The sequence below is a fragment of the Mustela erminea genome, chromosome 3 (genome assembly GCF_009829155.1).
Source record: "Mustela erminea isolate mMusErm1 chromosome 3, mMusErm1.Pri, whole genome shotgun sequence".
NCBI lineage: Eukaryota > Metazoa > Chordata > Mammalia > Carnivora > Mustelidae > Mustela > Mustela erminea.
The window spans coordinates 99412615-99433963 of record NC_045616.1 but is presented as its reverse complement, the minus strand read 5'-3'; the positions used below and the strand labels follow the sequence as shown (position 1 = coordinate 99433963).

Genomic DNA, 21349 nt, shown 5'->3' with positions numbered 1-21349 from the left:
TCAAGAATGGTCAGAGGAGCATTCTCAGAGCCAAACACCTGGAAACCACCCAACCATCCAACAACAGCCAAAGGCAGAAACTGGAGTCCACTCAAGGCCCGCCCTGAGCTACACGTAATGCAAAGATTCACAAACAATGTTGAATTTTAAGACCCAAGAATACATCTGTGTGCCATTTGTAACTTTTAAAATGCAAACTACTACTATGTATTTACGGATACATACCTCCACGATAACATTTTTAAGAAACACTTGAAAAAAAATCAGAACCTGCAGCAATCGCCTTCAAAAGGAGGGCTCGTACTCAGGGCAGGGGGACAAGGAGGGATGCAAGGTGTCAGCAACGCTTTATTTCTCATGTTGCACAGCAAATACAAGGATACACATCCATATTTATCTTTTTTATGATGAAATAACTCCATTTTTAAATGCATGTGGCAAAAATTGTGGATTACAGCAGCATGATCCCGCATGTGTGAGAAAGCAGATGTGAGAGCACACATCGAACCTTCTAGGGAAGCACCTCCAGGTTTAAACTCTGAAAGGGATGCAAAGAAGACGCTGACAGTCAAGAAGAGACCACAACTACTTCAGTCTCTGCCTTCAAATCACTGGTCTTACACCTACTGATTCCTAAGCCTAGAACCTCACCCTAACCACCCAGCGTGGTTATTTCAAAGCGGTCCTTCCTGGGCTGCACCACGCCCCCCACACCCGGCCGCTCCGAACACACTGTCCTTGCCCACACCCCATTGACTCCTCAAACCCAAACTAGAGAACACAGAGGCCGGACTTTCGTTCTCCAGGTGACTCCAATGTGCAACCAAGGGCCAGAGCCACATCGTCCAGGGTGCCACCGTGCCTCATCATTCAGGAATTCAGGGAGGCCCTGAGGGGCCAGAATGAAAGGCCAAGTGTGGTGCGTGTGGTGCTGAGGATGGTGGCCGTAGCAGCTGTGGAGGTTTCCAGACCCCAGCCCTCAGGGTGGACACCGCGCTCCCCCTGGAGGAGGGAGAGGCACCGAGAGACAGAAGCCACCCAATCTAGTGGATTTCCGGTGTCCGAATGGATTAAGTGTTGTGGAGAGAGATGAGTTAGTATGTGTCACCTGCTCTGAACCACGCTTGGCATGTAGTAAGCACAAAGTTAGCTACTTCCCAAGTAAAGAAACAGTTTGGGGGAAAGTGAGCTCAGTAAAATATTTCAGTAAAGGATATCATGTTTACTCTTACAGCTTCATGAATGGGCTCCCAGCCCCATGAGAAGGAAATGCTGCTCAGACGTGTCTCACTGCGGTCTCGTAAACGATCTCTCGACGTCTGACCCACAAAGGACGTGTCCTACATGTGCAGAGAGCACATGGAGAAGGACAAGAGAACGTGAAGAGCTGCTCGACAAAGAGCTCAGGAGAGTGAAAGATTGACAGGAAAAGGAAGTTCTTCCTCCTCACTTCATCTACTTCTATCCACCTGCGAGAATCTAATCAAGAATATCAATTACAAAAAGCCTGGTTCCAACTGGAAGACAGGGTTGCTCTCGCTTTTAAGATGGAGACTCGAATGTGACGTAGGGAGATGCTGAAGATGGTTCTAGAATGGATGAGAACACACTGTTCTGTGGCAGCATCCAAGAGCAGTCTGGAGAGCAGAGGCAGGCCATGGCCAGGACAGACCGATCCGTGAGAGCTGCCAGGTAAGGGTGCTTTCCCTCCAGCTTCTGGCTTTCTTCTACTCCCTCTGCCATCTCTCTCCTCTCGGAACACCCCAAAGGGAATAATGACCCTAGCCTGTCCTCCTGAGCCCATGAATCCCTTCCAGATCTTCCTGAAGCCCCCTTAGCCAGAGTTCCCTCGAGTTCACTTGTGCTTAGGTCACAGCCTCCATGTGGAACCCCACATTCTACCCTGGCTGGAGCCTTTCACCCAGAGGCTCAGGGCGCATGGGAGACAGCACAGGGCCGCATCCCCTCACTTGGCAAGTTTCGCCTGACCTCCTAGAGCTGTGCTTCCCCACCTGGGAATGGGAGCATGGCACTGGCCTCCTGGGGCTGTGTGGCAGGGCCGAGGGGTGGAGGGTGAGAGCCATAAAGCACTGGCCACTTGGAAGTTACTTGAAGAAAAAGAGAAGCATGTCCCTTAGGACAGTTACACAGCTGAAGTTGGTTGTTTCACTTTATTTAGCAAATGGTCACCCTCTGAGCCCTACCAGATTGCTCCTCCAGCCTCACTCAAGGGTCTGCCTTGGAAAGCAGCTCAGAGGGCAACTGGGAAGGCCCAGGTTCCCCAGTCAGTCTCCTCTTCCACCGACACACCCTGCAGAGAACAAAATCACTGCTCACGTCTTCAGGCACCCACCCTAATGTGGTTGAGGGGCCCTCCAGTGTTCAAGAGCCTGCCAGGGCCCAGCCCCAGGCACAGCTTCCTTCCTGCTCCTGAGATACTGGCGAGGGGCGAGGACCTCTGTCCCCAGCTGTGGGGGTGCCAAACCCTATTCCCTAGCCCTGCAGCCTGTCCTTGCTGGGCAAGAAGCAAAATGTACGAAAATACTTTTAATCATTTCTTTGAAACAGTTAAGAAATAAGGTTGTCTTATTTTTCTTTTACAATCCCAGTAAAAAAAAAAAGTTCACATTAGTGCTGGGGCCCAAAACTAGGCCCTTCCCCGGAGCAGAGCACCGGCCACTCAGTAGAAACGCTTGTTCCGCTCCTGCCGCTTCTGAAACACTACGGCCCCAACCACGGCGCACACGATGATCCCAAGGAGCGCACAGAGCAGCAGCAGGAACACCCGCCACCCCGTCAGCGGTCCGCTGCGGAAGTTGCCGGTCGGGTCATCCACATTATCTGGGGGAGAAGAGAGAGGAGCTGCAGTGGCAAAGTGGAGGTGGCAGGCAGGCTCCCAGGAGACGGGGGAGTCCGAAGGGACGGAGCCGAGGGACAGGCCACAGCCAGCCCTACAGGGGAAGCTGTGGCCTGCTCACAGCCCTACCAGTGAGGGACAGGGGGATGGACGGAGGCAGAATCCCACTAGGACCTAGCTTCCCAAAGATCAAGGCCCCAGGAGCCTTCTGCTGCAAGAAGCTAGTGAAAGCTGGGGTTCCTGACCTCCCCAGGAGAGCCTGAGTCTGCACAGGGTAGGCCCAAGATCTGTGTTCACAAAACCCCACCCCAGCCCCGTGCAGTGGCCCAAGGCACCCCTCTGGAACAACACAGCTCTGGCCAAAGGCTGCCCTGACTCACACCTGGATGCTTTCCACGGCTCCTTGGGGGTCTCCCAAGCCCCCCGCCCCCTGTCCTTCTGCTCCAGCCACACTACTTCTCTGCCCGCTAACACCATCGACAATGCTGCCGAGAATGAGGCCCTGCCACATTAGGTATCTCCTGGAATTCCAACCACACTGGGAGGGGGAACTCTTGATCTCCCTTTTATTGGAGGCTGACGGCAGGAACAATCTGTCAAGTTCATCAGTCTCTGGTGAAGGGACTCGGGTCTGGACTCAGGCCCTTCTGCCCTTTGCAGCCTGGGCCCTGTTCCTGCCACTTGGCCTCCCTCCGCAGCCACAACCCTCCACTCCTTACTGTGGGGGTTACTCAGGGCCTCCTCCCAGCCAGGCCTGAATGCTAGCCAGGAGCCAACTTACATCCTCCCCTCCCACACAACCTGAACAGGGCAGGCCTGCTGACACGGTCTTAACACCAGCCTCTCTCCTCCTCTTGCCTCAGTCACTAGACTAAGCCCCAGGACAGCCCACAGCTAGGCACCGAGTGGAATTTCTGGAACCATCTGCTAAAGGAATGAAAAGAGCAACAAGTCTGCAAACTAGTTAATCCCTACGTGGCCAACCTCCTAGGGCTGCTGGGTAGGTCAGAGCAGATTAGGTCTCCAAAAGCCCTCAGCAGCCAAAAACTCTTCAATCAAAGGTTGCAAAAACAGTGGTGTATGGCAGGGTCTGTTTAGCCCGAGATGTTTAAAAGTAATTTGAATCTTAAAACAGTGAGACGTCACGTAAAATGCTGGGTTCCACTCTGGCTCCCACTCTACATGAAGACCTTGGGCTAGCCTGAGAGGCTCCTCGGGGCCCCAACCCCAACCCACAGGCACAACCTCAAGGTTCTTGGGGTGTATGTCCACACACACACAGGAGTTTCTCTTCAACCAGAACCCTTGCTCTGTGAAGACAAGCTGGTGGCTAATTAGTGCCAGGGGCAGAGTCTGGGCCTTTGTGGCTTGGCAAAAACTTAAGGTCAAATTTTGGCTTTACTTGTTTCTAGCTGAGAAAAGCTGGAGGATCAGTTCCCCCAGCTCGGGGCAGGATCTCCCGCCCAGGCCATTCACTGAGGCCACACACATATTGTATCAGAATGCCCTGCACACCACCAACACCAACAATCTGGCCCCTCTGTCTTTAATGCCCATCAACCCAGCACCAAGCACTGGCAGAAGCAGAGGCCAGGTGTTCTCACATCTGTTCATTAGCACTGATTGCTACTCTAAAACCCCAGGCCACAACCCAACCAGGTGAGAGCAAATAGACCACAGGCACTCAGCCCAGCCGGCCCCACCCCCACCCTGCATAAGGCTGCCCAAGCTGGGGTGAGCCTCAAGCATCTACCTTTGGGTGACTTGAGGAAATTAACGCTGGGCTCAATCTTGGTCCAGTCGATGTTCTCTTCATCAGGAGTGTGTTCTACCATCAGCTGGAACAGCTTCATGGAGATGATGTCATGATTGTCTGCAAGACCCAGAGTTAGCTTATTATAAGGGGTACAGAGCCTGCCTTCAGGCACATGGCCCATGCCCCTCCCCAGCTCCGGGCTGCCTCTCCAATCAGGGAAAGTGGCCAGGTCCCCCAGGGCAAACCCTGCTCCTGCCTCCTGAGGTGCCTGTTTTCTTTCCAGCGACCTCCAGCCATCCCCAGCAGGCAGTGTTCCAGAGGCTGTAATACCTCTAAAACATTAAGAAATCTGCGAGGAGGCAGAACAGACACACACAAAAAAGCATGGGTTTTACACTGAGAATCAGCTGGGTCTAAATCCTGAGTCAGGTTCCTTGTTTGTAAATCTGGATGATACTTTCCACCTTGCCTGGTTATCATGGTAAGAAAATGAGATAGTACATACAAAGCACAAGAAATTGCCCAGCAGATAGTATGTACCAGAAGAAAACCTGCATGTTATTCTATGGCTGTTTGAGAAGCCTGATCCTCCCTAGGGGCAGCGAGCAGCTGCCAGGCACTCCTGTCAGAGACCCAAGAACAAGATGCAGACAAACCACTCAGCTACCTGAGGGCTAGGCGCCAATTCCTGGGCAGTGACTGTCCCTGAGGAGACGTGAGAAAAGGTCGGGTCTAACAGTGTGGGCAGAAGAGAACCTTTGGGGTGCCTGGGTGGCTCAGTAGGTTAAGCCTCTGCCTTTGGCTCAGGTCATGATCTCAGGGTCCTGTGATCAAGTCCCGAATCGGGCTCTCTGCTCAGCGGGGAGCCTGCTTCCCTTCCTCTCTCTCTGCCTGCCTTTCCGCTTACCTATGATCTCTGTCTGTCAAATAAATAAAATCTTTTTTTTTTTTTTTAAAGATTTTATTTATTTATTTGACAGAGAGAGATTACAAGTAGGCAGAGAGGCAGGCAGAGAGAGAGAGGAGGAAGCAGGCTCCCTGCTGAGCAGAGAGCCCGATGCGGGACTCGATCCCAGGACCCTGGGATCATGACCTGAGCTGAAGGCAGCGGCTTAACCCACTGAGCCACCCAGGCGCCCCAAATAAATAAAATCTTTAAAAAAAGAGAGAGAGAGAGAACCTCTGCTTGACACTAAGGGATCACCCCATTCTGAGATGGGGAGGTTCCAACCCGAGACAAGGGTGCTGGTCCCTTAAATCTAGTATCAATGTGGCTAATGAGCTGAACGTGAGGCAAAGCCTCATGCCAAGAACTCTGGAGACTGGAAAAGGGAGAGACTAAGGAACAGGGAGCTGGCAGCTGGGTCAGGCAGAGCCCTGTGGTACCTGCCAGTCCAGTGTGCATAGCCCCGGGGGCCCAGGGACAAGTCCTGACTCTCAGGTCTGACAGCAGTTCCCATCTGAGTTCTGCCCTTCCTAGGTCTGTGAACGTGGGGAGATTCCCTTCACTCTCAAACTCCCCACGGTATCAGGTGTATAAGAGAGAAAAGTGGGGCATCTGGGTGGCTCAGTTGGTTAAGCAACTGCCTTCAGCTCAGGTCATGATCCTGAAGCCCCAGAATCGAGTCCCACATCGGGCTCCCTGCTCAGCAGGGAGTCTGCTTCTCCTGCTGACTTCTCTCCTCTCATACTCGCTCTCTCTCATTCTCAAATAAATAAATAAAATCTTAAAAAAAAAAAAAAAGGGAAAAGTGGCCACGCCATCATGGGACACTCGTGAGCGGCCTGCTGCAGAGGCTCGCACTCACACACCTCCGATGAATGGCCAGGCACTACTGTGCAGATAGCCATCTCTAGCAGTCTCCACTAGGGCCTTGCCAAACGGCCTCAGAGAGCATCCACTGCCACAGATCTGGCTTTGCTCCCAGAACCTTCTCCTGACATAGGCTGAAATACGATCAGGTGAAATTCCAGAGGGGGAAGACTGAGGGGGAAGACTGTGGTGGAATCCTAGATGAAATCAGACTGACAGCCAGCTGATAACTGACTGCCACGTTGTCCACCAGCAACTAATGATTCCCTGAAGCTGGGAAACAGGGGCAAAGGGACTTACTAGACGATTCTCCCCACTCTGGGGTATATAATTAAAATATCCATACCAAAAACTTTTAATACCCCAAAGCAATGACTCTCTGGGGACCAAGTGGACCCAGGCATTTCTGTGAAGGGGAGGTTCCCAGATAGTGGCTGGATTACAGGCCCTGGAAAGGTCTATCCTGAGGATGAATAAGCCCTTTGTCTGATTCTGTACAATGCTTCCCACTTTTGGTCAGGAGCAACTGGGCCTGGGCCTGGTGCCCTCTGAGGGCCCTGATGCCTTCTGAGTACCATAGCCAAAGGTCACTATCAAGTGTCACCCAGACCCAGTGGCCCAGCAAAGCCTGCACAGGCGGACAGCAGCCCAGTGCTTACAGAGCACACTGTAGGCCAAATGAGAGCCTTGACTTTATGAAACATACAGTTTGGTGAAAGGGACACATCAAATCCAAATTATATGGTAGATTCCAAGATAGTTAAATACTATGAAGAAAAATAAATCCAAGAAAGGCAGTAAAGAGTGCAGAGAAGACTATATTCATGTGCCATTTTAAATAAGGGAAGCAGGGGTGCCTGGCTGGCTCAGCTGGTAGAGCATGTGACTCTGGATCTTGGGGTTGTGAGGTCAGGCCCCACACTGGGTGTAAAGCTTACTTTAAAAATGTAAATAAAGGGTGCCTGGATGGCTCAGTGGGTTAAGCCTCTGCCTTCAGTTCAGGTCATGATCTCAGGGTCCTGGGATCGAGTCCCGCATCGGGCTCCCTGCTCAGCAGGGAGCCTGCTTCCCGCCAGTCCCCCGCCGCCTGCCGCTCTCTGCCTGTCTGCCTGCCTACTTGTGATCTCTCTCTATGTCAAATAAATAAATAAAATCTTTAAAAGTAAAAAAATAAATAACGGGAATCAGGGAAGGTCCCACTGAGGAAGTGACATCTGAGTAGGACCTGAAAGAGAGGAGGGTAAGGCACAGGCACAAAGGCCTGGCGTAGGGCGCTGGCATGTCTGAGGAAAAGCCATGGGTGATGTCAGGGAGCAGGGAGCCAGGAGTCACAGGTGATGGGGGGTGAGGAGAGGCACTGGCACACAAGGCCCAGCAGACCACTACTAGGACAGACAGTGGCCTTGACTCTGCAGGAGACACGAGCAGTGGTGAGATCTCACTCGAGCTTTTATGGAATCGTTCTGGCTGCTGAGCTGGGAGAGACAGTCGGGGGCTAGTGTGGAAGAAGAGGACCACATGGGCGGCTCATGCAGTCACCCAAGTGAGTGAAGACAATGGCCCGGACCTGCCAAGTAGTAACAGAGGGGAGAGAAGTGGTCCACTGCACTGAGAAGACAAGGCCAGCAGGACTCGCCAAAGAATGAGAGGTGGCATGTAAGAGGGGAAAAATAATGAGACTGGAATGACACCAAGGTTTTTTGGGCTGAACAACTAAAGTAACAGAGGGGTCATTTATGCCTCGGTGGCAAGAAGTGGGCTTCAGCTGTGGGCATGTGAAGGCTAAAATGCCTGTTGGGAATCCACGTAGAGATGTTGGGCAGGCAGGTGGTTACATAGGTCTGGAAAGGTCTGAGCTGGTGATGGAAAGATGGGACTCTGCAGCATCTGGATTCAAAGCCCTCTAGCTGCTCAAGAGCATGGAAGATGGCTGAGGGAGTGCTCATGCAGTAAGCCCCAGGTGTGCCAACATTCCCAGATGCTGGAAAGTGAAGGAAGAAATGCAGGTACATGCAGACCCAAATGAAGGGAGTTCAAGAAGGAAAGTGATCAACTGCATCGCAAACCTCTGACAGACCAGCGAAAAGCTTAATGCCTTGCTCAGCCCACACACTCACCAGATAGGTCTCCCGTGCCAGCCGAGGCTCCGAAGTAGTAGCCTGTGGGCAGGCGCACTCCCGTGATGTCGATGCAGTTTTTCCACTCATTCTTGTCCTCTAGGTCAGTCATCACCTGCAGCCAGCCAGCAAGTTAAGTACACACCCAACTTGGGTGTGCTCAAGCCCAGCCACCTCCCTGAGCCCCTACAGACAGAGCTGGCCCTGGCCTGCCTGCTCACCGTCAGACGGCCCCGGGAGTAGCGCACAGCGAGGAAGGTATCATGATCGCGGTTCCGGAAGTCGGCCGTGCAGCCCGCCAGCTCGGTCCAGCGGCCATCTTTGCTATGGTCGTAGGACAGGGAGCCATTGTTCACCATCACCGAGATGTACGGGAACACACGCTGAGACCAAGACACCAGTTACTCCATGGCCAGCCCAACCTGTGGGAGGCAGTGGGGGCCCCAATCCCTGGAGGTCCCACTGTGCCAAGACCAGGGAGATGTCCTGGTCCCCAACCCTCCGGCCAACTGCCCGGCCCTTCCTGTCCTGTCAGAGGCAGAAGGCAGAGGCATACCTCTGTGGTCTCATCGTTGGGATATGTGTCCAAGAAGATGGCTAAGCCGTGGAAGTTGTCTTTGCTCCCAAACACAGGCCCTGGAATTAGAAGGAGATGCTCTCATAATGGGAGATATTGGAGTTGTCCCCTGGTACCTGAAGGACAAAGTAATACCAGTGCAGGTGGGGGAAAGAAAGGTTAATCTGAGGTCATTCACCCAGGGAAGGGAAGGATCTCTAAGGGAGGTGAGGTGTCAGGGGTGCAGCAGAGAAGACTCAAAATCTGAAACGAAAACTGTTGAGGAACAGCACCTGGCCTTGTCACCTCTGTCAGGTGACAAGAGGGCAAGGACCCCTACAGAGGAAGCCCCATCTTCTAACCCAGGGGTCAGCAACTTTATGTCAAGGGCCAGAGAGAAAACATTTTAGACTTTTAAGACACATATGGTCTCAGCCACATAGTCTTGTTTTTGCTATTTTAAAAATGGTAGAATGATGGGATGCCTGGGTGGCTCAGTCAGTTAAGGATCCAACTCTTGGAGTCGGCCCAGGTCATGATCTCAGGGTCCTGGGATTGAGCCTTGCATCAGATTCTGTGCTCAGCTCGGCTCCCTCTCCCTCTTCCTCTGCCCCTCCCCCTGTTTCACGCATGCTCATTCACATGCTCTAGCGCACACTCTAAAGTAAATAAATAAATCGGGGAAAAAAAAAGTCGAATGGTAAAATCGTTTCTTAGCTGGTGTACACCACCAGGCCACAACGGGGTATAGCTGCTAGGATCCAGCTAGCCCTCTTCTTAAAGGGACACTTCCCAGAGCAGACTCAAAGAGGAGCAGTAGGACCCTAACCGGAGGGTACAGAATGCCCTCACCTAGATAAGTGCGTCCCTACCTGGCACAAGGCGGTCCCGGGTATACCACAAGGCAATGCCATCTCCATGGAGATTCTTCTTCCCAGCACCATGGACTTTAAAGTGGACATGCATCTCCCAGTCCTTGAGGAAGCAGGGCTGCAGGGAAAGCAGAGAGCCGCTCAGAACTCGCCGGCTATCCTGCCAGCTAGAGGTGACCAGCCAAGCCTGTCTCCTCCACTGAGACTGTCACTCCTTGGAACAGGGCCAGGCAGCAGAGTCACCAGTGACATTGACCAACAGACACCCGACCCCCCTGACATTCTCCACAGGAAGGGAGGGGGCTGCTGGGCCTCCCAGGTGGGGAAGAAGGGGCCACCCAGTGTCCCAGGGCTGCCCATCCTGGCCCTAGTCTTCTCTTTGGCCTGGCCACAGGTTCTCACTCTATGATTCACTTTCTTCAACACCAGCCAAACCAGCCATTTCCTCTCCATCCCCACTACTTCTGCCCCAAAATCTTGTAGAAGGATTACTACCCCTATTTGAGCCACATGTTTTACAAAACAGAAAACCCATTCAAAGACAAAATAACTTGTCCACAGCAGGTTAAGTGGACTTAACCACAGCAGGTTACGATCACCCAGATCTGTCAGACTCAAACTGTTGCTGTGTCTTCTATACCTCCCATGACCTTCAGGCCTTTAACACAAAGTGCAGCAACTCTTTTCTGGTCTCCCACCTTACTGTCTTCCTTTCTAACCATGTTTCCAAACTGAGACACTCAAATCCGGGTATGGATGACTCCAAACCCCAACCTCTTGGCCAGCACCCTTCCTGCCTCTTGCAGACCCAGTCCAGCTTCAGTGTGAGGACAGTGCCAGGGCTGGTGGGCTGGAAAGTTCATGCTCTGGGGTCTCTGGGCTGTTGTGATGTGAGAAAAGACAGATATTCCCTGGTATTCAGGAACACCAGCTTCAGAGCTGGGCACTGTCCACAATAAGGGGAACAGCCTAGCCTCACCCACCAGGAAGTTGCTGGTGAAAACTAAGGTGTTGACACACATACTTTGACAAGAATCCACATGGGGGAAGTCTACAGATGGGGATGCGAGCAAGTGTTTAAACAAAGGCCCATTAGAAAAGCAAACTAAAACAAGATGTTGTTGACTTATCAGATTGGCAACTATTAAAGAGATCATTAATACCAGTGTAGAGGAGGATGAAAAGAAACACATGCTCTCAAACAACCAATGGGACTGTAGATGCTCCCATTTTCTTGGGGGCAGTCTGGTTGTTGCAGCTTTTTAACAGACCACAGCACATCCGTACGCCTTTATACTTGAAGATACCAAAGATATTAACAGGAGAAAAGTAAGCTGACAAAGTTCAAATTTGTATACAGAGAGAAAATAAAAATGAACGGAACATGGGCCAACATTAATGATACGTGACTTTGAGAGGAGAACTACAAGACATGTTTACTTTCTGTATTTGAATTTTATATCATTAATATAATTTTTAAAACTCAAAAACAGAAAACTTTATATCCCCTCTTAGATGATCTGGCTGGGGCATTCACTGATTCATCAGACTTACTGTTCTGGCTCTGGGAACCAAAAACCAAGATGAAGAATCCCAGTTTCAGCCCAGGAACACAGATGCCAGACACCTAACCAACAGCTGGCAAGTAGTGTGAAATCTCGGCCTTCCCAGTTCTTGGGAGTTCACTGGCTCTGTGGAAATCTGCAGATTCTAGAGGGGACAGCTGAGAGCCGAGGAGACCAACTCTCAGGAAAAGATGGACAAAGACTGATGCCAAGTTCTACTGAGGGAGTGAAAGGCCTGGTGAACCACCCTTGCCTTGGGCTGAGACCACAAAGAAAACAACCCAAAAATGAGAGCGAGGAAAACCCTACCAGGGGCAGGAGCCCAGCTTGAGCCCTCTCATCCCTGAAAGTAGACTAAAGTGACTCACCCACACCTGAAATTGTTCAACAAACAATCTTACAAAATATAGTATCCAGCATACAATAAATAATCAGAAACACAAAAGACAAGTTATCAAAACCAAAAGGGAGGGAGAGACAGGCTAATGGGAACTCCATATACTGGACTTTCAAATAACTAGCTTACTACTTCAAGGAGATAAAAGACAAAATTGAGAACTTTGGGAAATAACTTAAATTTTTAAAAAATCGCCTCACAAAAAAATTCCAGAACTAAAAGAATAACTGAAAATAATAATATAACAGACAGGTTCAACAACAGATTAAAAACAAAGAGAGAACCAGTGATCTCAAGGCCAGTCAGGTAGATAAAAATATCCAGGAGGAAGCACAGAGAACGAGTGGTAGATACAAAATTGTCAGTAAGAGACAGAGAATGAATGATACGTATAACTGGAGTTTCAAGATAAGAAGTGAGACAACAGGTCAAGGAATTTTTTTTTTTAAGATTTTATTTATTTATTTGAAAGAAATCACAAGTAGGCAGAGAGGCAGGCGGGGGGGCGGGGGGGGGGGCGGGGACAGGCTTCCCGCTGAGCAGAGAGCCTGATGTAGGGCTCAATCCCAGGACCCGAGCTGAAGGCAGAGGCTTAAATCACTGAGCCACCCAGGTGCCTCAAAGGAATATTTAAAGAGATGTCCACGTACTAACTAAAACTGATTCAAAGGCATTACACCACAAATCTTAAATCTTACAAACCAAAGGAGACAAATAAAAATAAAACCATACCTAGAAACATCAAAAAGGGAGAGAGGGTGGGAGGGAGGGAGAAAAAGAAGTCTTAAAAAGCAAGAGGGGGGCACACAAGATTATCTTCAAAGGAACAATTAGTCTGATACTGGGATTCTCAACAGAAACACTGGGAGCAAGAAAACAACAGTTTGAAACATTTGGGAGTTAAAAGAAAATGACACAGGATTCTATACTTAGCAAATGTTATCCTGCAAGAATGAAGGTGAAATTAAGACATTTTTAGATAAACAGAAACATTAAAACTGTCTTTCATTCATCAGAAAGAAGGAAAATTATCCAGAACCAGAGATCATGACCTGAGCCAAAAACAGGCTTAATCCACTGAGCCACCCAGGTGCCCCGCAGGCAAAGAACTTTCAACCTAGCAGAAGACTAAAAATGGAACAAAACTTAAGCAACCCGAGACAACTGGTGAGAAAAATGAACAGAGAATGAGCAGTACAAATAGAAAATAAATAATAGGAAGGTAAACAAAACCAAAATCCAAGCGCCTGGGTGGCTTAGTCAGTTGGGCATCCAACTCTTGGATTGTGGTCTCAGGGTGGTGAGATACAGCCCCGTGTCAGGCAGTGTGCTCAGTGTGGGGTCTGGTAAGGTACCAGCTGGAACTGATTTAGAAGCTGCTTTTGGACACAGAGAGTGACATGGCCATGCTTTTCCATCCTCACTGCAAAGCTGAGCCGGCTGGGGCGCTCAGTAATCTGAACGCCCTTGCCCTCCCTGGGGCCAACTAAATCAGAATCACCTGGCTACAGGTGATTTCCATGCCTTTGCTCACAAGTGGGAGGCAGAGCTAATCAAAGAGTCAGCTGATACATCATGAAACATTTGATAAGAATCACTACGTGATTTGGGGTTTGTAAACCTAAGGAAGTTGAAAATGTCAAGTAACTCTGCTGTAACAAAACTCCCTCCATCCTCATCTACTATTTAAGTGAACAGATTCCCAGCACTCACATCTACAAAAACAAAAAGCAGAAATGGTGCTGAGGCCAATCTTACTCTGACAATAACAACCATCCAGACAGAGACACACTTCAACAAATTTCTACTTCTACGATAATTATCCAAAAATTGTGTGATGCATTTATTTTGACCAAATGTGTATTAAATACTAAAACTTAGTTTTAGTACCCAAATACTAAAACTTAGTTTTAAGGTCCCACCAAAGTTAAAAGGTTTACATTATTACACTTATTTTAGTTGGAAAGGAATGAGACACACTCATCAGTAAGAGATTTTCAAGCATTAAATACACTGCACAGAACAAAATTCTATGTGGGATGAAATGAAAATACAAATTCAATAAAGAAAAAACCTGATGTATAATTTGGGCTGATTCACAGCATTTAAAACATACAGTGAATATCAAATGGAAATATTTAGATTCCACTGAATACAATTAAGAGTACTGAACAGTTTCATTTTAAAATGGCAATATTTAGGGGCACCTGGGTGCTCAGTCAATTGAGCATCCCACTCTTGATTTTGGGTCTCAGCTCAGGTCATGATTTCCATGATCTCATACCCACTCCGTTCATTCCGCTCAGAGTCTGCTGAAGATTCTCTCTCCCTACCCCCCAACCAGGGATCATGCTCTCTCCCTCAGTACATAGGTAGGTACATAAAATCTTCAAAAAAAAAAATAAATAAAATGGCAATATTTAAAATATACTGGAAACTACATCCTTTGCAAACATTTAAATGTAAGAAAAGCAGTTCTGGTTAAGCCGCTGCCTTCGGCTCAGGTCATGATCTCAGGGTCCTGGGATCGAGTCCCGCATCGGGCTCTCTGCTCAGCGGGGAGCCTGCTTCCCTCTCTCTCTCTCTGCCTGCCTCTCCGACTACTTGTGATTTCTCTCTGTCAAATAAATAAATAAAATCTTTAAAAAAAAAAAAAAAAGAAAAAAAGAAAAGCAGTTCTGGATATCAACTTCTAAAAAGCGTAAGAGGATATATACTTTCGGACAGTACATCAGCCACAAAAGCTTAAATACTACTCTTCAACCCACACAAGGCTCCCCAGGATGGGCCCAATCAGCCCCTTGGGCTTCCCTCTGTCCTGTGCTCCAGCCATCAGACTCTTGGGAGTTCCAGTCACCTTGGGGCCACTCCCTGGTCTGGACCACTCCACCCCAAACCAGTAGAAGCTATGTTTTCTCTTCTTGGGACCACAGCAGGTGCTTATGCGTATTTGGCTAATTCAGGGCCCTTCCCAGAGTGAGGGAGACAAAGAAACATCCAGAAAGCACCTCTCCAGTAAAGGAAAGTTCTTGGGAAACAACAGGGAGAAAGTTCTAAGCATTCCAAGTAATTTCTTTCAAGAATTACAGGAACCACTCCAACTCTTTCAAGAGTATCTGCGAGGCTAAATAGGAAAGTCCCTAGAAGTGAATGGAGACGTGGGGGAAGGAAGAGAATTATATTCCAGACTGAAAATTTGATGAAGTTAAGTGCAGAACTCTCTCAGCCCTGTGACATCACCAAGCCACTGACAATACCACCCAACAGTTACCTACAACCATAAGTAAGTTACTTGTAGCTGAACCAATTTCTAAAAGTTCCAGCACTATTTGTACCTTACTTTAAAAAATAGAAATTAATGACATACTGAACTCACTCCCATAAACAATGTAACACATTATAATTTTTAAAAATTATCTGAAAACCCTAAGACAGAATAATGACAGGATGTGACGCGGGGGAGACAGAGTAGTTAATGAAATACTGAGTGGGTGGCACTCAAGCTGAGCCATACCAGACGAGAAAGAAGCAGGCAGGCATCAAGAACCAGGAGGCAGTGTCCCAGACACAGGGAACAACAAGTGCAAAGGTCCGGAGGCAAGAAGGCAGCCAGAGAGGCTGTATAAAATTACCAGTATAAATGGAGATGCCAAGCACCAGGAGCCAGACTGTGTAGACATAATGTCTGTTTAAGACCTTCACAGAAGACCCCAGGCTATGAGGATCAGAGTGAAAGCTGAAGAAAGTAACCCAGATGCCCCTAGCAGAAAGGAGAGGAGGAGCAGAAGGGACAGGCAGATGGACAAGGACAAGGACAGTGTGGGCTCCTAGAACTAAATGGGGAAGCCATTCAGAATGGACCAAAGAACAGGGTGATGAAGAAAACTAGGACAATGGCCAACAGCTTAGGCCTATGGGAAGAAGTGGAATCAGGTACGCTGAGGTAAGAACAGCTTCCAGCCCAAGCGGTGACCCAGCCCCAAATTAGTCCCCTTTTGCCCCTTTCCTGACCTAGACTTCCTCAGTGTGGAGTCTGCATAGCAACTTATTTTGGCCACTGGTCACATACGACATGCCAGTGACACCGGAGGTTCCCTAACCTCTAGACTGAAGGTCACAAAAATCAAAAGTGCCCACAAGTCCAGCTCCTCTATTATCAGTGATGACAAGACCCTCAGTAAAGCAGTGGACTAAGTCCGCAAGTATTTCTAAGGGATTCCTCCATTGTACACGGGGAGCAAGGGGGGCATGTGTTGCAAGTGAATTGCTGGGCTTCGATATCAGACAGATCAGACTTTAAATACTGATTATACCATTCAATGTCTGTGTCAGCTCTGCATAAAGCCGTGACAACCAACTACTCTGAAACAGCCTGTTTGAGAATTAAATGCAATAAGGCTATTTAATTAAGGTCAGTGGCTAACACACACAAAATACCCAATAAGGATTCCATCTGTTCCACTTATCCCACTATTAAGAGTTGAATTCAGACAGCTATGAGCTCCACTGCTTACTAGCTATGTGACTTTGAGTCAGGCACTTTCAACTGAGTCTTAGCTTCGTCAGTAAAACGGAGATAACATCACTTAATTCACCTGGCTTTCCAAGAAACTAGATGAGAAAGGTGTCAAGTGTCAGGCACAGCTCCCCACACAGTTAACTTCAGCAGTCATTCACAGTAACTTCAAGAGTCAAGATGAAGCTACCTTGTGGGGGGTGGGGGATCACAAGCCTTCAAACCAAGCTCAGATCTGGGGTGTTGCGGAGACTGGGAGTAGTAGCTTACTTAAGGATACACCTAGCGTCCTGGGAGTCACGCACCTGGTGGTTCCAGATAGAGCCCTCTTTGCTGCGCTCATCCGGAGTCAAACGCACGTACTGGCTCGTGAGTATAGTGCTGCCTTGGAAGTCCCAGAGGGGCATGGAGCTGGAACCGACCCCTGTGGGGAGAGAGGGGTGTAGACAGGTGCGTAAGAGGCCAGGCCAGCAATGGCCTTGCCAGAGGCAGAAAACCCACAGAGCTGCTTTGTTCAGGAGCAAGGAAACCCCTTTAGCCAACCCTATCCAGCCTCGCCCTCACCCTGCACTCATTCCCGCCCCAGGCCTCACCTTGGTAGGGCTTGATAAGCGAATGCTCCCTCTTGAGGTGTTCACTGTTGCCGTCAGTTATATCCGCAACAACGGGCCCCAGCAACAGGAGGAGAAGTAGAGGTGTAGTGGGGCCAGGGCCGGGGCCGGGAAGCCCAGGCCTCCCCGGGCACCGCCGGCCCCAGCCCCAGCGCCAAATCCAGTCTTCCGCCGCCATTCTCCGTTCCTCTGGCCCACTTCCGCCCTAGGACTTCCGCCTTCCGGGTGTCCCACCTCATGTCTCCGGCGGGAAACCCTTCAACCCTAATGTCACCGGGAAGTTAAAAAAAAGCAAAGCCTCGCAGCCGAAAGGAAGACGGCTTTATTTACCGAGCAGGCCCCCAACCTGGCCAAATGCCGTTCCATCTCCTTGGCGGCTCCAAGGAACCTGTCCGCCAGCCTCAGCAATGGGTTTCTAGGAGCGACAAGAGCCGCAACCAATCGTGGAACAGCACGTTTGGCTTGTGAGCCAATGAGGAACAGAGGGATAGTAGGACTCGGGGCAGCACGAGGGGCGTGTGCGAAGCGAGGTATGCTGGAACTTGTAGTTTGGGGGGGTTCGCGCGGGCTGGGCAGAGGAAGAACGAGCTTGGCCGCCAGCCGGTGATCGCATCTCTGGAGTAACATTTCCCAGTCCTGGGGGGAAAGAACTCAGAATGGAAGGAGGAAGCCTGAATTCCAGCTCCCTCGCCCCCTCGTACTCACTGGGTGGCTCTGGCTACCCAGTCTTAAAGGTTTCTGGCCCCACCTCTCTCCTAGCACCAGGCCTTTGGAGACGTAGAATTCCCAGTTGCGGGCATCCACTACTTCCAACTCGGGTGGCCCAGTAGGGTTTAAGCCAGAGGAGTGGACCCGGATCCTATCCCGGACTCCTGAGACGGTTGCTACCCACCCGGATCCAAATCACTTTAGTGCCCGCCCGCTGCAGCTGGAAGGGGCCATGAATGGTCCAGAAAAGCCACCTGTGGACCAGAGGTCAAAAACTGCTGGCACACAGCTGGGGGGTAGAGCTCTGTTTTACCTGTTCATGCTGTTTCAATACAATGATTTAAATATCGATTTTATTTTATTTATTTATTTTTAAAAATTTTATTTATTTACCTGACAGACAGAGATCACAAGTAGGCAGAGAGGCAGGGAGAGAGAAAGGAGAAAGCAGGCTCCCCGTGGATCAGAGAACCTGAGGAGGGGCTCCATCCCAGGACTCTGGGATCATGACCCAAGCCGAAGGCAGAGGCATTAAACCACTGAGCCACCCAGGCGCCCATCAGTATTTCTAAATCGACAGACTTAACATCAGAAATCCAAATTTCCGGCTTTTCAGGAAAATCTGGAGATCCAACCACACTACGCCCATGTGGCCTTACAAAGCCCTTCCTCTTTGGAGCTAGCCTTCCCACAGGCCACTAATTTATAACACCTGCCCGGCCCCTCCAGCTATTTGAATTAATAACCCCTGCAACAGCTCACAGGGTCGGGGGTGGAATCATTGGTTGGTTGCTCCTTTGTTTTATTTCAAGAATCTGCCCTTTTGAATGAGTGAACTTATTCAAGATTAGTGCTGAGACATCTTTCTGGATCACATACTTCTGATTAGCTTATTAAAGTAATACGCTCATCTATGTAGTACAGACATATAATACAGCAAAAGTCCCCTGCCATTCCCTTCCAGAAATGTATATCTATATCTTCCACTAGACCTCTAAGACAGCTGGGATTTTTGCCCGTTATGCCCGGCATCTAAAACCACACTTGGCACAAAGGAAGTGATTAATAAATAATTAGTAAAAATGTGAATATTTGTTCTAGAACCTGGAATTGGGCCATGAAGAATGAATAGGAAAGGCATTCTCAGCAGAGGGAACAGGAGATGCAAAAGCCCAGAGGGATGCCAGAGAGCATAGGGATGAAAGCAGGTCAGAGTGGCTGAGGAGAGGTGGGTGAGAGTATAGCTGAGGCCAGAACTTGAAGGGCCTTCTATTTCCAGCTAAGGAACATGGCCTTTTTCCAGAAAGCAATGGGATGGTTTTAAGCATGGGTGTGGCCAACATGGGTTTCTCTGGCTATGGTGAGGAGAAGAAACTAGAGGGGAGTTACCTTCCCCAGGTGGGGAAACAGACTAGAAGGTCATTATGACCAGATGAGAGATAGCAAGGCCTGATCCAGGGAAGTCTACAGAAGGAAGGGGGATTGGATCTCCCACACAAAGACTAGAAATCAGTAATTGATCCCCTGTGGGAGCCAGGGAGAGAAAGAGAAGTTGAAAACAGAGTTCTGAGAGCTGCAGGGAAGAAAACTTGATAAGAACTAAGAGATGGGAAGTCCTAGGGTTGGCTGGGGTCCCTGGGGTAAAGATGTGGTCAGAGCTGAAGCTGGCATCTGTAGTGGAGAAGTGAGAAGAGGAGAGGATGACCTTGGCAGGGGCCAGAGCCTGTAATGGGGCCTTTTTGGGAAGAAATATGAACTGTTGGCTCCTGGCCTAGTAGCAGCCCAGGTGCAGCTCCCAGCACCCAAGCACACATATTCACAACTTAGCAGTATCTAACTTGATCTGCGACCTTGGGCAAATCACTGCTCTCTGAGTCTCAGCTTCCCAATCCGTAAAATGGAAATAATGAGCGCCACTCACAAAAAGTGTATAAGGATCAAATGAAGTCATATGGGGAGAAGACCCTGTAAATGGTAAAGCCCTCCATGAAACCGAGGCCCAGAATCAGGACACAGCAGATAGATGGGCAGTTCCCACTGACATCACATACCACATAAACCACCCCCAAGCACATTGCCATTGTCATGCACGTTATTAAGACAATGCTCCAGGCCCAGAAGCAGCCCCCAATACACATACCAAGTCTGACTGAATCCCTCTATCTGGGGAGCCTGGAGCAAGGTGTCTGGGAAGGGATAAGTCAGGCCAGGTGAAGAGGGGAACACTAGCTGCTATCACAAACAGACTCAATTGTGTATAACAGCTCAAAGATTATTCCTCACTCATGTAACAGTGCAAAACTAGTGTTCCTGGTTGATGGGTGGGTTCCCTTTGTGCCCTAATACAAAGACGCTGTCTCCTTCCTCCTATGGCCCCACAATCCCTTAATCTCCTTCATCCAGCCAGCTAAAGATGAACGAGACCAGGTGGAGGGCACATATTACATAAAAATCTTGGTCCAGAAATAGCACCCATTGTTTCATTCACATTTACTTGGTGGGACTAGTCACAAGGCCACACCTGACTGCAAGTGAGCCTGGGAAATTAAAGTTTAACCATGTACCCGGAGGAAGAGGACATGAACTTGTAGTGAAGAGTCAGCCAGTTATACCACCGAAAGGTTCAAGTCACAGCCCTAGATGGGAACAGTAGGATAGAGGGTAAAAAACCGAAGAGGGGCCCAGACCAGAGTGGTGGGTGACTTGAGGGTGCTAAGCCCATACACAAGGTAAAATGCAAGCTCTTTTGGTGGGTGCATGTCTGTATAAACAGAGACCAACTAAGGACTCTGGCTAAGGGCCCAGAGTTCAGCTCGCCTTGGGCCGGGGCTGGGAGGGCAGGGTGTCACTCTTCAGCTGATGGTGCTACACCAAGGTGGGATTTTTGTATGAGTGAGAATGAACACATAGGTGTCACACATGGAGGCCACTGATGCACGTGTCACCGGGAGGGCTGAGGACTTGCATGTCTATGGGCAGTTGTACCTGTCACATGCCCCTGTCCAGGGGACTAGATACACAAATACAGAGGTTTCTTTTTTTTTTTAATACAGGGTTTTTTTATGAAGGGCGAGCCTCTGTGTTTATGACATGCATGCCTGAATGGTCTGTGTGTACATGACTGTGCACGCAAGGTGTCCATCTGTCTGTACACTTGGGCACATATCTGGGTGGTGCCTGGGGGTAGTCACTCCGCATGAGCACAAGTGCCTGGGGGGACACTGGGTGTGCCCATGCACAGCACACACACAGCAGGTGGGAGCTAAGCGTGTGTTGAGTAAGGTACATGTGTGCATACTCAGTGCGCATGTTCACATGGTGACGTGAGCCCCCGCCAGGGTGCAAAAGGTGACTAAGTGTGTGAACACACACTTCTGTGTGCCCAGACATGAACTTGGAGCTCCCTGGACTGGGCCAGACCAGGCTGAGCTCCTTCCTGGGTGCACAGAGGTCTCTGTGATGTGCTGGTAATAGTGTGGGGCACTGCCAAGGGTGCACTGGTGGCATGTGTGTGTGCCTGTGAACGTGTGTGTGCGTGCGTACGTGTGTGTGTGTGTGTGTGTGTGTGTGTGTGTGTGTGT

General features: G+C 49.6%; 1 protein-coding gene across 1 annotated transcript; it reads right to left on the bottom strand.

Annotated features, from left to right (window-relative positions):
* Positions 1–214: 214 nt before the first annotated feature.
* On the bottom strand, positions 215–17409 carry LMAN2 (lectin, mannose binding 2). Its single transcript, XM_032336891.1, has 8 exons — positions 17043–17409; positions 16755–16873; positions 9972–10089; positions 9100–9179; positions 8765–8926; positions 8544–8658; positions 4611–4730; positions 215–2841 (listed from the first exon to the last, which is right to left on the bottom strand). The coding sequence occupies exons 1-8, from the start codon at positions 17236–17238 to the stop codon at positions 2681–2683; spliced, it is 1071 nt and encodes a 356-aa protein (XP_032192782.1). The 5' UTR covers positions 17239–17409; the 3' UTR covers positions 215–2680.
* Between the last annotated feature and the right edge of the window lie 3940 nt (positions 17410–21349).

Bases quoted from the DNA above. Each gene is read 5' to 3' on its own strand.
- LMAN2 (XM_032336891.1), bottom strand. From the start codon at position 17,238: ATGGCGGCGGAAGACTGGATTTGGCGCTGGGGCTGGGGCCGGCGGTGC. The intron at 10,090-16,754 runs GTGCGTGACTCC...CTTTCCCTGCAG, and splicing joins GCTCTATCTGGAACCACCAG to CCCTGCTTCCTCAAGGACTG. The intron at 9,180-9,971 runs GTAGGGACGCAC...TTCTAATTCCAG, and splicing joins CCGGGACCGCCTTGTGCCAG to GGCCTGTGTTTGGGAGCAAA.